Here is a 16216-nt window from a genome sequence, read left to right as displayed (position 1 = left end):
TGCAACCCATTGAGGGCAAACCTTCAAGGAGAAATTAAAATTGAGGCTGAAATTATTTCTATCTTTTTCTCTTGATTTTGGAATTCACTGAGATTCCTCTGTGCTGGTTTTTAATATAAATCATAAAACGTAAACTTTTTATGCTGAACTAGCATAGAATAGAAACAGCTTTTAATGGTAAAGGAGAAAATTCAGGTGTGACAGCAGCAACAGGTAAAAAGGTTCACAAATCTTTATACCTGCACTATGAACCAGGTATAAAGTGTTGAAAACAATATATAAAAACAAGATTAGCAATAACAAAAGTAAAAATGATGATGATGATGATGATGATGATGATGATCATGATAAAAATAATATACTGGACAAGACTATGACAGAAAATACAGTGTAGTTATTACAAATAAAAATATTGGACTTGTGATCCAAGAGATGAACAAATGAGTCGGATCACTTTTTCAATGAAGTACATTTGATTTTTTTCTTTTATTTTGTTTGCAGTTTAAAGTGATTTAAACATGTTTTGAATGAAAGAGAGTTGAAAAAATATTATGTACTCCTTTAAATTTTATCATAGACGCTCTTCAACTGTGGTTATCCCTGATGTGTCTGCTGTGTTGCTTTGTCTTCATGATGCTGCATTCTTTTTAATGCTCTCTAACCAACCTTTTTCTTTTTAAACTCTCATTTATATGTGGCAGGGTTTTATTTTTAGCAATAGCCTATTATAGATGTGAATTATGTCAAAATTTGAGTGTGTCTGTCATAAAGTCAACAAACGTATTAGGGTTACATAATATACTTTTATACACTACATTTGTTTTGATCTCATAAAATTTAAACAATATAGTGAAGTTTAAGGATGTCATGAACATGACAAAATGTGGAAAGCTACAAATACCTTTTTCACAACACTAAATAAAAAAAGTTTATAAACTTTTAAGGTTATTTTGCACCTCAGGCTTTAATATAAACAATCTTTCAATAATCTGATAAAACAGAAAACATGTTTTTAATTTTAAAAATATATTTTTATAATAACTTAACCTAATTATTTGGATTGATTGAAAAATTTCCTTGCACCTCTTATGACATGATACTTCAGTTTTCCTTCACTTCTCACTTTAAACTTGTAAAATGTTTCCCTCAAAGGGCCATTTTTGTTGTTATTGCTTCGCCTTTGACTCAAGAGTCACCCAGAGGTTACAGCAGCCATGTTTTCCTCAAACCTTTGATGAACTAAAGAGCTTAACATAGATCTTGGAGAGTGGCAACATAAAATTGAATGATAATTGCATCATGTGCTCTAATGGCAGCTATTACAACAATAGCGTTGGTGACCTGGAGGTATGGGATGAGAGGGAGGAAAGGCCCTCTGCGCTGACCTCCGCTTAGGAAAGGGCAAACTCAGGCAACAGTCGGGGCGTCAGAGGCCCCGCCGCCTCGTCTGCCACTCCGAAGCTTCAATTCAGTGCCTGACACAACAGCCAAGCATCGCTGTGACCCTGTGGGTGTGACACTCAACCTTTGCCTTAACCTCCTGAACCGCCGGTCACAGCTGCAGCGCGAAGGTCAGGGTGCAGGGTCGACCAAGGGGGGGATTGATGGGTGAGAGATGAGCTGGGAGAATATGGAAGGCAGGAAATTGAGAAAAAACACTGGAAAATGGACAATTGAGTGAGAGGCAAAGAAAAGGTGATAGAAGAGAGGAAGATGTGCTTCACTTGCAAAAGATTAGAGAAATTCAGTCAATTGGTTGAATCTAAAGAAAGCAATACATTTTCACATTTATTTATAATTCCCACTGTCTGAAATACTAAAGGTCACGGATTTACCTTTAATTTTTTTTAAAAATTATTTTACATTTTTTCTTTGTACCCCAGTTAATGCTTAACTGTAATCTGCAGTGGGAAAAAGTTTTTTCTCTCTCTTTTTTTGCAGTTTGGTTGAGTTGACCTTTTAACTGAACTGTCAAGCGTGAAAGGCGAAGAACGTGAGACCACGGAGGTGCAAAGAAGACAAATGGGCTTGGCGTAACATTTCGGGTGAAGATCAGCCATTGTTGCGGGCCCCACCCCCTGACGCCGTTGGTTTTTATGGGAAAACGAACATGTCCGCTGTCACCTACCTCAAATCATCTGATGGTTCATTCTTTATTTAAACTGCATGACAGTTTTATTTAAAAAGAAGATTGTGTCTTATGTTTGAGTTTTGCTATTTCAAACGGTCAGCTCTCTTTGTTGTGCTGCTGTTTTATTTTCTACATAGGCCCAAAAAGACAGATGGTGCAACTGCTATTGGTTAGAAAAGATTAAAAAAAGAAAAATTCTCCTTTTATGGCAGTAGTGTAGTTATAGCTGAATTAATTAAAATAGAGTCTCTAATTTGACTACATTTCTAGTAAAAACTTTCTTGAATGAATCAAAATCAACAGGGCTTTGTTGTTCCAGTCTATTTCACTTTTTTACATTAAATTAAGTGACTAAGTCTCTCTTTTTGGATATTTATATCATTTTAAAGAGAAACTCAGTTTTCTAAAACACTTTTCAAAATAGTAATGTCAAGAAAAGAAGCCATTCAAGTAGCTTTTGATATGTATTATTCTTCAGGTCAGGTAATGGCAATGCAAAAGTATCTGTCTGCGATAATTAAGCAGTTTAACACACGCTCACAGGTGTTTGGATTCAGGTGTTTACAGATATACATTATAATAGGCTGCAGTTTCCACTCAATACCTACTTGTACTAATTAGATGTGAAACAAAATAAACATTCTTGCACTGTACAATAGTTTTTCTTTTTTATTTTCTTTATGTATAATATATAATGAACATACACATACACATGAAGAGTGCTCCTTTTATTCTTTATTAAAGCATACATATTTTAACTTAATGTCTGCAAACTGTGAGCACTTGAAACCAAAATCACAATTGTTTGTGCAAAAACATTTTGGGCAATAATGGTGATTCTGATGCCAACTGAAAGCCTTTTCTGTCCTACCATCCTGAACATAAACATGTGGAGTTCTTAATCATTTGAAACTGGCAGAAAAATATTGCATACAATATACATGGAGGAAGCTATATGGTGCAGTAGGTCAGTTTCTCTACCAAATGGGTTGGCCTGGATTTTTTTATATAAAAATTTTGTGGATTTCAAATAAAAAATTGTTTGTGATTGTGTCCTTTTAGCAGGATGGCTGGAAAATCACCACAGAAATGGTTCAGTAGACACAAGTGAGTTTAACGCCACTGATTTATAAGAAATATTTGCAAAAAATGATTCATTTATTTGAAGGTTTCCTTCCTGTAGTTTTACCAGTAATAATAGAAGTGCTACAAGTATTTACATATGCAAAATATAAGAATAAATGTTTTTTAAAAACATAATTTATACATCAGATTTGAAGCTTATGTGAACAGCTTATAGCTGCGACGGATCTATTTTTGTCTTATAAAATCGTCTCTTCCTTCCTCCACTCCGCTCCTTCCTCTGCAGCTTTGGCTGCTTCACTCTGGCTGTGTTGACTCTCCATCATGGCGGCAACCTTCTGCTCCAGCCGCCACACCTGCTCCCGATACTTCCTGCGAATCTGCCTGTAGGAACTCAAGGCTTTACTGCAATAAAACCATCAAAATCTGGATTAGTTTATTCATTTCATTCAATCTTTCGGTAATTCGTATTTATGATAACATCCTGAAAGGGAAGAGCAACACATAGGGAGGGGAAAAGACAATATTATGTAGTTTCACTGTCAATAATCAAATTTAACTCTTCTTATGCCTTGAACAGTAAACAACACTAAAAGTATAACATAATAATACTTAGTAGGGTTAGGCAACACTCTTACCTTATTAAAACATTTTCGTTCTTAAACTGAGATAAATAAATTAACTAGTAAAATTAAGCTAAAACATGTACTGGTACCTAATAATTATTTCTTTACAATGTCTTTAAAATGACCTATATGAAAGTACACAGTGTTAAACCTCTTTCCAATCCTTTGCTGCAGTATAGTGGAAATACTGTTTTCCATATTTGGGCAGTAACTAATTACATTTACTCAATTACATTTACTTTTTACATGTACTTTTACCTTGACTTGAGTAATTTTAAAGTAAAGTATCTCTACTCTTAAGTAAAATTTCTGAATTTTCTACCCGCTGAATGAAAAACAAACAGGTCTAAACCAAATTTCACCAGACAGACAAACACCTGCAGTTTATGTTAAAGCTTGATAAGTTTTTTAATGAAGGAAACTGATAACTTTATATTTTGTTCCATCTGATTATGTAAATATTAACTTTGGTTACTTTTCTACTCTTACTTGAATAATTTCTTGGATGGATACTTTTTTGTTTTTTTACTTTTACCTGAGTAAAAATATGTTGAAGTAGTGCTACTTTTACTTGAGTATAATTTTTGTCTACTCTGCCCACCTCCGATGGTCACATATGATACAGGATGTTGAGTTTGGACATGAATTTAAGTTGTGAAAAAGACAGAGAATTATCACACCAAATTTCCAGACATTTATATTCAGTCATTTGTTGAGTTACTCCACCATCCCGGTTTGTAATGGTTGGGAGTAACAGTGATTCTAAGTAAGCAGTTTGCTTAAAGTGAGCATTGAAGCAGTGAGTTGCTGTCGATATTTACCTGTGTGCCTGTGAGAGGCGAGCGATCTGCTCTGCGTTGTCCTTCCTGTGGGGGACGCCGTCTGCAAGAGCCGAGTTCAGCGAGTCGTGGACCATGGCCAGCCTCCTCTTCAGGGCTTGTTCCCTGCCAGATAAAGAAAACAAGTGGATCAGAAGATAACTCAGTTAACAAAAGACGTTTGCTCACAGTAATAATACAATCGTTAAGAAACGAGTTCTTTTATTTACTTCATCCTTGGCCCGACAACGAGTGTAATTTAAAATAAAGCTTTTTTCTCTCAAGGTTAGAAGAGAAAGAGGAAGGTCTCTGGAGTATACTTTATGTTAAAGTCTGTTACCTAGCAACAGAAAAAAAACTTAATATCACCGCTCATCACCTTTTTTATTCTGGGAACATCACTCCAAACAATAGTTTCCTCAAACAACAAAAACTGTGCTTTGGAGAGATTTGCGATAGACCAAACAAGGCGGTGAATAATCGCCAAGTGGAGGAAAAATGTTATGAGTTTTCCATATTTGTTTACAAACAAGATACTGAAAAGTATGGTGTGAACTAGTTTATCTATAATTCTTACTGTCTAAAACCACTGACATTTATAAGTCTCCTGGAGGGTTGTCCAAATTTCTGTCAGACTTAGAAAACTAAATTCACAAAACATTTTATTGAGAACCTTTTTTGGCTGCTCAACAACAAACGAAACAAGAAATATTTTAAACAAAGAACATAGATTTTTTTTTTTGTAGTAAAGAAATATGTAAATTGTTGTAGATCCAAAATTTAAAAAAATTATTTTGCATGAAAGAAAGGTAACCACTTTACTAATTTAGTTTGACTGAAGGGCTGAAGAAAAAAAAAAGATTTAGTTTGTTCTCAGCAATAAAAACATAATTTAGGGCTCTCTTTATTTGAAAAACTTTTGAGAATGCAATTAAAAGTGTACCAAAGTTTGTGTTGTTTCTACATTTTTTGTGAAAAATTTTTAATTTGTGGGTAATAGTTTTGACTTGATTGAAAAAAGCCTGTGTCTGCATAGAACCAGCTGTGTGGTGGGACAAATTTCTAACATTATGTCATACGAGCCGCAAAAAATCAGTTCAGGTGCCGCAAATGGCCCCTGGGCCACACTTTGGACACCCCAGGCCTACTGGTTTTGTTCAATCAGATTGCAACATGTAGGGAAATTATAGATGTGGAGAAGCAAGTGTTAAGGTTTGAACATCACACTAAATAAAAGTAGGCTAATCAAAAGTATTGATAATATCAATATCAAAGCCTGTATCAGTATCGGATCAATACTAGCTTGATCAGGTTGATATTTTGGTTTCAGATTCTTGAAATTTGACTTTATTTTTGTATTGTAGCTTCTCATCTCCGAATAGAACAGAAAGGATTTCTTGGTTTAGATTTTAAAAAGTACATATATTTTATTATATAACAGAAATTTAACAGGAAACCGTTAAATTCTGGTCGTAGACATGCGATCCGGTCTTACCTCTGTAGGACTACCTGCAGCTCTTTCAGAATGGGTCGGGTCAGAGAACTCGTGATTTCACCGTCCCTAACAGCTTTGGTAGCGTTTTCACCAAACCTCTGAAACGTAAATATGATAATGAGCAGAAAGAACATCTAAAAACATCAGAAAGAACAAATCTGAAAGTTTTCTGTCGACAAGTCATTCCAGAGTCAGAGCAGAAATCTGGTTCCAAAACCCACTGGACCCATCCATCCATCCATCCATCCATCCATCCATCCATCCATCCATCCATCCATCCATCCATCCATCCATCCATCCATCCATCCATCCATCCATCCATCATCCATCTATCAACCATCCATCCATCCATCCATCCATCTATCAACCATCCATCCATCCATCCATCATCCATCCATCCATCCATCCATCCATCCATCCATCTATCCATCCATCCATCCATCCATCCATCCATCCATCATCCATCTATCAACCATCCATCCATCCATCCATCTATCAACCATCCATCCATCCATCCATCATCCATCCATCCATCCATCCATCTATCCATCCATCCATCTGTAGATCCATCCATCCATCTATCCATCCATCCATTCATCCATCATCCATCCATCCATCCATCTGTAGATCCATCCATCCATCCATCCATCCATCCATCCATCCATTCATCCGTCATCCATCCATCCATCTGTAGATCCATCCATCCATCCATCCATCCATCCATCCATCCATCCATCTGAAGATCCATCCATCCATCATCCATCCATCATCTGTCCGTCCGTCCGTCCGTCCATCCATCGATCCGTCCCTCCGTCCGTCTGCCTGTCCATCCATATCCATCCATCCATCCATCCATCCGTCCATCCATCCATCCATCCATCATCCATCCATCCATCATCCATCCATCCATCCATCCATCCATCCATCCATCCATCCATCCATCCATCCATCCATCCATCCATCCATCTGTAGATCCATCCATCCATCCGTCAGTCTGGAGGAAATGGATAATTTAACATAATTTGTAATAAAGCTGAAACATTCTGTGAATTATTTCCTGAGTTGCTGTATCAAACTCAGAACTTGTCCTCAATGTCAGTCGGTCTGACAGACTGAGGTGAGAGGTGCGGCATGACTTCCTGCTGCAGGGACAAGACGGCCGAGCAGAAGACCTTGAGGAACTAAAATATCTGACTCGGCCTGGAGGGATTCTGCTTTGGAAGACGTAATTTCCCAGGTGGGAGAGCTGGATTTGAATCGGATCTCTCTCACGAGCCCAAACTCCCTCTCGGTCCTTTCACCTTGACTTTGTATTATTTGCTCTTTTTTTAATTTTTTTTTTTAATGAAGTCATCTTTGCTGCAGTTGGAGCCTTTCATACCTGTTCGGTCTTCCGATCTTCCGCCTCGTCTCTGAGGTTTTCTGGAATGAAAACCCCAGCGGCTTCCGGCGACTTCTGTCCCATTAAGCCCCATTCGAGACATCGCAGCTCCTTCTCCTTCAGACGAATTAAAGCTCGAAGATCTGACATCTCCTCCTGGACAAAGGCAGTCAAACCACAACCTATGATAAACAAGGACAATTCATAGCAGCATAGTTTGTGTTAGGTAGCACAACTAAAAACTTTCATAGTTAAAGGAAGCCAGAAAGCAAAAACTGAATGTTATTTCTGACTTGGATAGTAGTAGAACAGCAATTTCTAGCTTTTATGACTGGTTGCAGCTCCATTTAGTTTATAAATATAAGTGTTTCAATTGGTTGTGAGCAGCCAAAAATATAGTTAAATATATTTAATACCAGGATTCCTGTCTTTTAATATTCATTAAACTGGTCTTATTGCGAAAGTGCTGTTGTAAAAGTGTTTTAGTGTTGAATATGTAATAAAAACTGCTGGCTGGTGAAAGATTTAGAGTCCTGAATCTGAGCGTATTTTCACAATAATCAGGCTGTAGACCGTATTTTTTTCCTTTTTCTACCTTTTGCTCTTTAGTAATCATAAAAATATTTTTGAAAGATTAGACTGCTACTTGTAAATGTGTTCATTTTTAAAAATGTTGTTAAAAGTTTTGATAAGATGCAGCAGTAAATTAGCTTTTCACAGCTTTTTGTTACTGTTTTAATCAATTTGCGTATTTTTGTGCTAAGTAGGCTGCCAAAAACAACACAAAACAGGCTGATGACAGCATATTTTTCACCAGTTTATACATTTAACCACTGAGCAAACAAAAACAGGGTTTACAGTTCTGTTTATTCTGTTTTTAATTAAATACAAACTGTTGCTATAAAGCCTCATTTATTGCAAAAACTGGACTCTAGAGATCACTGGATGTCCAAGTCAGAATACTGGTTTCCAGATGAATTTTGCTCATTTTTTCCAATTTCAACTTTGGAATCTCTTAGTAGGAATTTTAGCAAACCTATTAAGAGAAAATAATGGAATTGGATAAATATAATGGGTTCGTTTTGCCTTGAAAGTTGGAGCACAAATGTTGGAATTATGCCTCAGTTGAATGTGCTGTTGTGGAAAGTCTGCTGCTAACAATTATTAGTAATAACAGCTCAAACAATGTATTTATCTACACTGGAAGACAATTAAATTGTCAGAGGTGCTAATAAAGAGTTTTTACCAGCAATGTTCACTTTGTTTTCAACACACTGCAGTCATGTTGGAATTGAAATGCTCAGAAAAGTCTTAATTTGCAAGTTGGAGTTCTGTCTTTCGGGGAAATTCTTGTTTAATTTTCAAAGTTTTAATAAAAAAACTGTATTTGACAGTTAGACTATACTACAGTCACATAAGAATAATATTGGCACTACAAGGTTGACACAAGTTATGGAAATGCGACTTATTACTCTTCCCTGCAGTCTGAACTCAACGTAATGCGTAAGTAATTATAGAACCGTAAATCTTTGAAAAGCAGAAGTAGAACTTCCTGCACAACCAGCAAGAATGCAGCAAGTGGTTTCTGGATGTTATGTAAGTCAATAAAAAAACTGTTGTCCTTTCCAGCAGCCATTGTACAGCACATACAGTGGTAAAACCAGCTGAACAAACTGGAGCTCTGCTTGGGTTCTGAGGTTTCTATAGGTAATGGGTGGTACCTGCTGATTTTGTGATGTTTAATCGAAAAGGTTTTGAAACAATACATTTTTCCAGACACCAAATACATTCTCTTATTGCCAAAAGATGGCTGGGTGGTTTTATTAATCGCTTGGGTTGTTTTTAGAAGAAGTAGAGAGAATGGAACAACAAAACATGCAAAATGTGAATTTAATAAAATAGGTCCCCTTTAAAACTTAGCAATGTTTTGTGAAACTCAAAGCCAAAATCTGCTCTATGTTGTGTAAGAAAAATAGTTTTTTGTTGTTTTTGCAGCTAATAAAGAAAACTGACTTTTGTTAAAAAACAAAAACAAATCTCCCACCCTGACTGAGATCAGCTCGTAAAACAGCGATGCTTTCTCTCTCTTGCTCTCAGGAGGTTTGGTGTTGTCCTTCATCATGTGGCCCCATCTGGTACCGACCGGTTGACCGGTTTCTGAGCTCAGTCTGACCTCGGCTCCTGGACCTGGCTTTGCTGGGCAAATGGCTGCCCGTTCCCTCTTCAGTCGCTCGATTTGTTGTCGGAGAATTGCTTCCCGGTCTGCTGGATCTGGAGTTCTGTGGCGTTAACAGATTTCAACTTGTTGATATATATATATATATATATGTCATGTCTATATTTCTGCATCCTGACAAACGTCACCTGTGCCTCGTGTGACTCTGGGTTTCCTCTGTGACTCCAGCTGTGCAGAAGGAGGTGGATAACTCCTCAGTTCCCATCTCCGGGTTCTGAGCTGCTTGCTGCATGTCACACACCGGCTCTGGTTGGAGGAAAACGAGTGATTCAGAATCAAAGTATTTTATATATATATATATATTTTTTACATAAAACTTGATGACAACCTGCTGAGTGTATCTCCAGAGAGGGGCTTTGCTGCAGCTTGGCTTCATAAAGAAACAGCAGCTCGCCATAGGCCTCCTCACACTCATCACTGTTGGACAACAAACACAGGACAGAACCTCTACTCAGAATATTTGTGCTGGCAAGTTTAATTGTTAATGTGTCAGGTGTGGATGATAAATACCAGTATCTAAGAGCCATCTGCAGGGCAGAGCAGTCAGACTCCAGTCGGCACAGTTTCAGACTGATCTGCTCCGAATCCGCCTTCCTTCGCTCCAGAGCCCCAGTCAGACGCTCGTTTCTGGCCTTCAGCCTCTCAATGCATCTGAGAAAAACAGGAGGCCAGATTTAAAGCTTTTAACTGGGTATGGATGATATTTCGGCATTAACATCGGGATTAGTGATGATAGTGATGCTTTAACATATCAGTATCAGCAAAACTAGGCCAATATTAACAACTAAGTGATGCAACTCAGGATTTTGAGAGTTTAAAGCAGAGAAGAAACGTCAGCAGACATATTTTCATAGTGTCAACAGGGAAATATAGACAGTTCTGGAAAATATGAAGTGTCCAGTGCACTGAACCCCACTGAAAACCTTCTGGTTTTTCCACCAAATATTGATTTCTGAACTCTTCCTGAGTTAAAACATTAGTATTGTTGTTTTCATTGCATTATTTGAGGTCTGAAAGCACTGCATCTTTTTTGTTATTTTGACCATTTCTCATTTTCTTTAAATAAATGCAACATTTTTGCTTGGACTTTGGGAAACATGTTGTCAGTAGTTCATAGAATAAAATAACATTTTACTAATTTTGAGTTATTTTATTCAAATATAGACCTATAAAAAGTAAAATCTGAGAAACTGATCATTTTAAGTGGTCTCTTAATTTCTTCCAGAGCTGTAGATACAATATATATATATATATATATATATATATATATATATATATATATATATATATATATATATATATATATATATATATATATATATTTATAATATTGGTAAATACCGGTTAGTAGTCATATGAGGCATATTACTGTCGAATATCAGTAAAGTAATTGGTGTTCCTAGAAAAAACATAAACATTTTGACAAAGAACAGCTGGGTGTTTTTTTAAGCATTTGGGTTATTTTTAGAAGCAGTTCGGTGTGCTGTGGCAGCGTAGAGGATTTTCCACGTTTGGAGGCCCTGAGTCCTCGACGCGGCTGTCGCGGGTTCGATTCCTGGACCCGGTGATATTTGTTGCATGTCTTCCCCCCTTTCCTGCCAGCTTACTTTCATATAATAGACACTAGAGCCCACAAAAGACTACCTGGAGGAGAGAAAAGTAAAAAATAAATAAATAAATTTTCAGAGGCAGTAAAAACCCAAAGGGAAGTACCAAAACATGCAAACTTTTGCAGAAAATATTCACTTTAAACCTTCATTTATTGCTTTCTGTAGATAGAAAAAATGTTCCAGTTTTCTTTACATATAGAAAAATCTCCACCTTTTGAATATCTGAGAAAAACTGAATATGTTTAAAGTCAAAATATGTGAAAGACATGTTGGAAAAGCTTCTTTGGGTGCAACAATCAAACTTTTATCTGTAAAACTCATGTTCACATGTTGCCACATCATAGAGTCTTCACATGTGAGACAAATGTGAAAACATTTCACATGTGGGAGGTATCTCTACATGTAAACAATATAAAGCTCTAAACACATTAAGAGGCCACTTAAAATGATCAGTTTCTCTGATTTTACTTTCTATATTATATGTTTGAGTGAAATGTTCGTTGTTCTTTTATTCTATGAACTACTGAAAATATGTCTCTGATATTCCAAGCAAGAATTTTGTATTTATTTGCAGAAAATGAGAAATGGTCAAAATAACAAAAAAGATGGAGAAATATCAGACCTCAAATAACGCAAAGAAAACAACAATATTCAAGTTTTAACTCTGGGAGAGTTTAGGAATAAATATTTGGAATAATCAGGAGGTTGTCAATGAGGTTCAGTGCAGTGGGCTCTTCATGTTTTCCGGAGCCGCATGTCATGCAGCTCATCAGTTGAGGTCTTTTATATGGAAGGTTTCCCCAAATGTTTCACATGTTAACACACATCATAATTCCTACATGTAAAACACATGTTCACAAGACCAACCAAGCTGTCTTTCAGTGTCAGTTTACAGCTGCTGTTCAGTGTTTTGCTCTGGCTTGTTTCTGGTAAGTCTTGGTCTCACCTGTTCAGTCTGTCTGTCTCTGATTCCAGGCTGATGGGGCTGGGGCAGCGACTGCTCGGGCTTACGCAGCCCAGCGGAGTCCCGTCCCCACTCAAAGACAGAGGAGTCGCAGCTCTGGATGTTCTTCTGTGGAGTAAAGGTGAACCGGGGTAGGAAGGAGGCGGTCGGTCGGGGCTGAGAGCTCCTGAAGGAGGCCGGTATGAAGGAGAAAACCTGTCAGACCTCCAGGCCTTGTGGAGACCAGCCAGGTGGAGCACCTAAAAAACCCAACTCAAATTATTCTAAAAACTGTAGAGTTAAAACAATGAAACAAGACAAAAACATTTTACCCACCTTGTTTTTCTCATCTTCCAGTGAGTAAATGTTACTGGGAGCTCTCTGCAGCTCTTCATTGTGACTCGGCATGTTGTTCCTGAGAACAGACTCGTGTCTTTCCAGATCCAACAAGTCATCCAGGTTCTGGTCCTTCTGCATTCCCACAGAACATGAAATCCCAAAGTCTCTCTCCATCTCCTCCAGCATCTACAACCAGCAGAATATATTTACAAAACTCAGCGGTATTTGTTTAAATTCACAGCTGTAATAACAAATATTTCAACCAGAGTTGGGTTAAAAACCAAAAAATGTACTAAAAGTACATTTTAACGCATTTGTACTCAAGTAAAAGAAAAAGAAAAAGAAAAAAGTATTTGGTAAAAAGGCTACTAAAGTAACTGATCAAAACATCAATCAGTTAACATTTAAAAATGTCATCATCAGACGGATAAAAATACAGTTATGTGGAAATTTTTTGGTATTGTAGATCAGAATGAAAATAATTTATATCAATAATACAATTACAAAATAAGGCAAAAACAACATTTCTTTAAAAATGAGACTTAAAGAAAAACTGCAGGTGTGTGGTGAATTTTTAGCTAAAACAAACTTGTTCTGGATTCAGAATATAGTCACTTACAGAATATAAATATAGATATAAAAAGTAGAATATCCATGATATTTTACTCAAGTAAGAGCAGCAGTATTTCATAATAATGTTACTCAAATAAAAGTAAAAAGTAAATCGCAGTAAAAATCCTCCACATTTCTTTCAAAACTTTACTCAACTAAATGTAACTGAGTAACTGTAACTAGTTACTACCCAACTCTGATGTCAGGTTAAATGTTAGAAATGTTTCCCTCCAGTTCATCACCTGTGTGGCTTTGGTCCAGTTCTCCTGAGCAGCTCTCAGGTGCTCCGTGTCCTTGTTCTGGTCGGAGGCTGTGATTGGAGCGGCCCACGTCCTTCTGAAGCTGATCGAGTCCTCTACTGAGGATAAAACCTCCTGCAGTTGTGTCCAGACGACACCGCCGCCCCCTAGCGGGTAAAGAGTAGAGGTGCAGTAACGTTTAAAAGACCTCAGCTCAACGTATGAATCTTTAGCTCAAATTTAGGGGCTTTTGTAGTAATAACTTTTTTTTTTACCAGAAAGGATATGGGAATGTTTTTATGTAGAAGAGGCAAAACTAATGAGTTCTATAATAGGCACAGATAGTGTTTAATATTTTTCTTTTTAGTCGTTTAGAGTTTGCTTTTTTTGTGTGAGACATACTTTTCCTTACAGTAGTTGTTTTTTAATATTCAAACCCCTTAAATATAGAAATAAACTTATTTCTGGTGCTTCATTTCAAGTTTTAAAAAATTTACAGTTATAGTATAGTATTTTATAACGATAACTGTATGGAACCATTTTTGCTCAAACTACTCTCTCTGTAAGACGATCCACAATTTGGAACGCACTCCCTGTTAATTTAAAATCTATAACCAGCTTCAATATGTTAAAAAAAACAAACAATACTCTGTCCACGAAAAAAACAGCGTGGTATCCATATCTAATGTTTATTTTTTATTGTCATGTTTTTAATTCCTTCATACTGATTTAAAAAAAAAACTAGTTCCATTAGCAGATTATTTTACTTACAAGAAGACATTTTCCCCAGGTTATAAGTAAACTAATCTGCTAGGGGAGCTAATACTTTCTAAATCAATGTTAAGGATTTAAAACAACCTCCTGTATCTTGCTGAAATTAACTTGAATGTTAATTTTGTCTTATTTCAAGTGTAATAAGATACTTGCACTATAATCTAAATCAGAACTACTTGGTAAAATGCTCTTTTTGCAGCAAGAAGATCTTGAGCTCAGATTCTGACTGAACTTTTCTGCCTTCTTCTTCCCACAGTCCAACAGTGATTGTTGTGTCTATATAGTACAGGGTCATGATTAGGCAAAAAATGTCTGTTGTGTAAAATGTAAATTTTGTTTTAGAAACTAACTTCAAACTGACTCAACAGCATTGTTTCCCTTGCATTTGCATTGCTTTCCGTTCCTGAAATTCAAATGTTTTGCTGTTCCTCGTTTTCATTTCAATGCATTTTACTTCACAAAGCTGGACAGCTTGACATATTCGTTCCTAACTCGGTATGAACAACGGTTCCTCATGCCCACCTTGGTTGGTTGTTGGATGTTTGGATGCGGCGACAGAAGCAGAGCTGCTCTCTGGGCTGCTTCTGAGCAGCCGGTGAGACAGAAGGTCCGGAGGAACCAGAGGTCTGGACGGACGTGGCGGTCTCATGTCTCCTGGATCACTGGAAGAGTCAACCCCTTATACGAGTCATACTCTAAATCATGCGTTATCCCTGAAAGAATCATTTATTCAGGAACTGTACTCACCTAGGAGCCTTTAGCGACCCCATCTTCTTGTTTAGATCAGCGATGATGCTGAGCAGGGTGCTTACTTCTGCTTCACACTGAGCCACCTCTGCTGGTGTGGGTTCATGGCCAATCAGAGGCTCAGAGGCTTCAAGGTCAAAGGTCACAAAGTCACCATTGCTCAGCACATCCTTGTTAAACAGGGAGCTGGTATCAAGGCTGTTACATCTGCTTCTTTTGGAATCCTATAGAGACCCAGTCAAAAAATAACCTTAAATATTTCAATGTTTTCCTGCTAAATTATGACTTTTTAACACTCAGTCTAAAGGGTTTTCTCATGCTATTTGCTTTGGATTAAAAGTCTGTCATGAAGCTGGCATCAAACTGTTAAGCCATTGTTCAAGGCGGAAAAGGAGGAGACCAAAAACATCCTGAGATCCAACTTCCTGGCCAACAAACATTTGCAGATCACACCATCTATTGTTTTCACTAAAATTTTCAGATAAATACCCACAGCACAAAACAAATCATTGTAAACTGCAAGTAAAAAACTACTTGGAGAATATCTAGATTTCACACATGCATATTTTAATTGCTTGAATTCCAACATGTTTTTCTGCTGACCAGAGAGGACAGCATGTTTCACATTCCTGATCCCTGACTTTCAAGAACTTCTCATCAGTGTCAGAGGCTATCATTGCATCTCATGCATTTATTTCTTTTGCCAATTAAGTGGTGACATGGTTCTTTAGCTCATACTGATATGAGTGTGGAAAGTAGCAGAGGAAAATATTTACCAACTCCTCAGTTCCACAACAATTATCTTTCAAATGTCCTGCCAAGAGCTTACTTCTTAAAACAGCTGGAAACACTTTAAACAAGCATTTGTTAAAGTGGAACTTGGTTACTTTACTGTACTGGCAGTGTAACGGATTTCATCTAAAACCAAACAAACATTTCAGCATGACTCACTTACCTCCATTTTTTTTGTTTTTGATTTCTCCAGAGTATAACAATCCTTAACATTTGGAAAAAAAACAAAAGAAAAGAAAAAAAAAGTGGAGATTTTCTTCTTGGTCCTGCTGTTTTGTGCAGTAAGATGCCAGAGGTCAGTCCCTGAGCAAAGGTAGCAGATTGCTGTTCTGCTGCATGTCTGTCTAACTCTGTTAAATGTGATGAATGAAGTCAGTGGGAAACGCTCAG

At 37.1% G+C, this 16216-nt stretch overlaps 1 protein-coding gene across 1 annotated transcript; it reads right to left on the bottom strand.

Annotated features, from left to right (window-relative positions):
- Window positions 1-2782: 2782 nt before the first annotated feature.
- On the bottom strand, window positions 2783-16179 carry ushbp1 (Usher syndrome 1C binding protein 1). Its single transcript, XM_044130533.1, has 14 exons — window positions 15990-16179; window positions 15035-15258; window positions 14810-14949; window positions 13517-13680; window positions 12660-12848; window positions 12327-12583; window positions 10281-10421; window positions 10099-10187; window positions 9899-10016; window positions 9579-9813; window positions 7535-7690; window positions 6154-6251; window positions 4662-4784; window positions 2783-3619 (listed from the first exon to the last, which is right to left on the bottom strand). The coding sequence occupies exons 1-14, from the start codon at window positions 15993-15995 to the stop codon at window positions 3454-3456; spliced, it is 2106 nt and encodes a 701-aa protein (XP_043986468.1). The 5' UTR covers window positions 15996-16179; the 3' UTR covers window positions 2783-3453.
- Window positions 16180-16216: the final 37 nt, after the last annotated feature.

The sequence above is a fragment of the Gambusia affinis genome, linkage group LG10 (genome assembly GCF_019740435.1).
Source record: "Gambusia affinis linkage group LG10, SWU_Gaff_1.0, whole genome shotgun sequence".
Taxonomy (NCBI): Eukaryota; Metazoa; Chordata; class Actinopteri; order Cyprinodontiformes; family Poeciliidae; genus Gambusia; species Gambusia affinis.
Note: the sequence above shows the minus strand (reverse complement) of the source record. Positions and strands in the feature narration are given on the sequence as shown.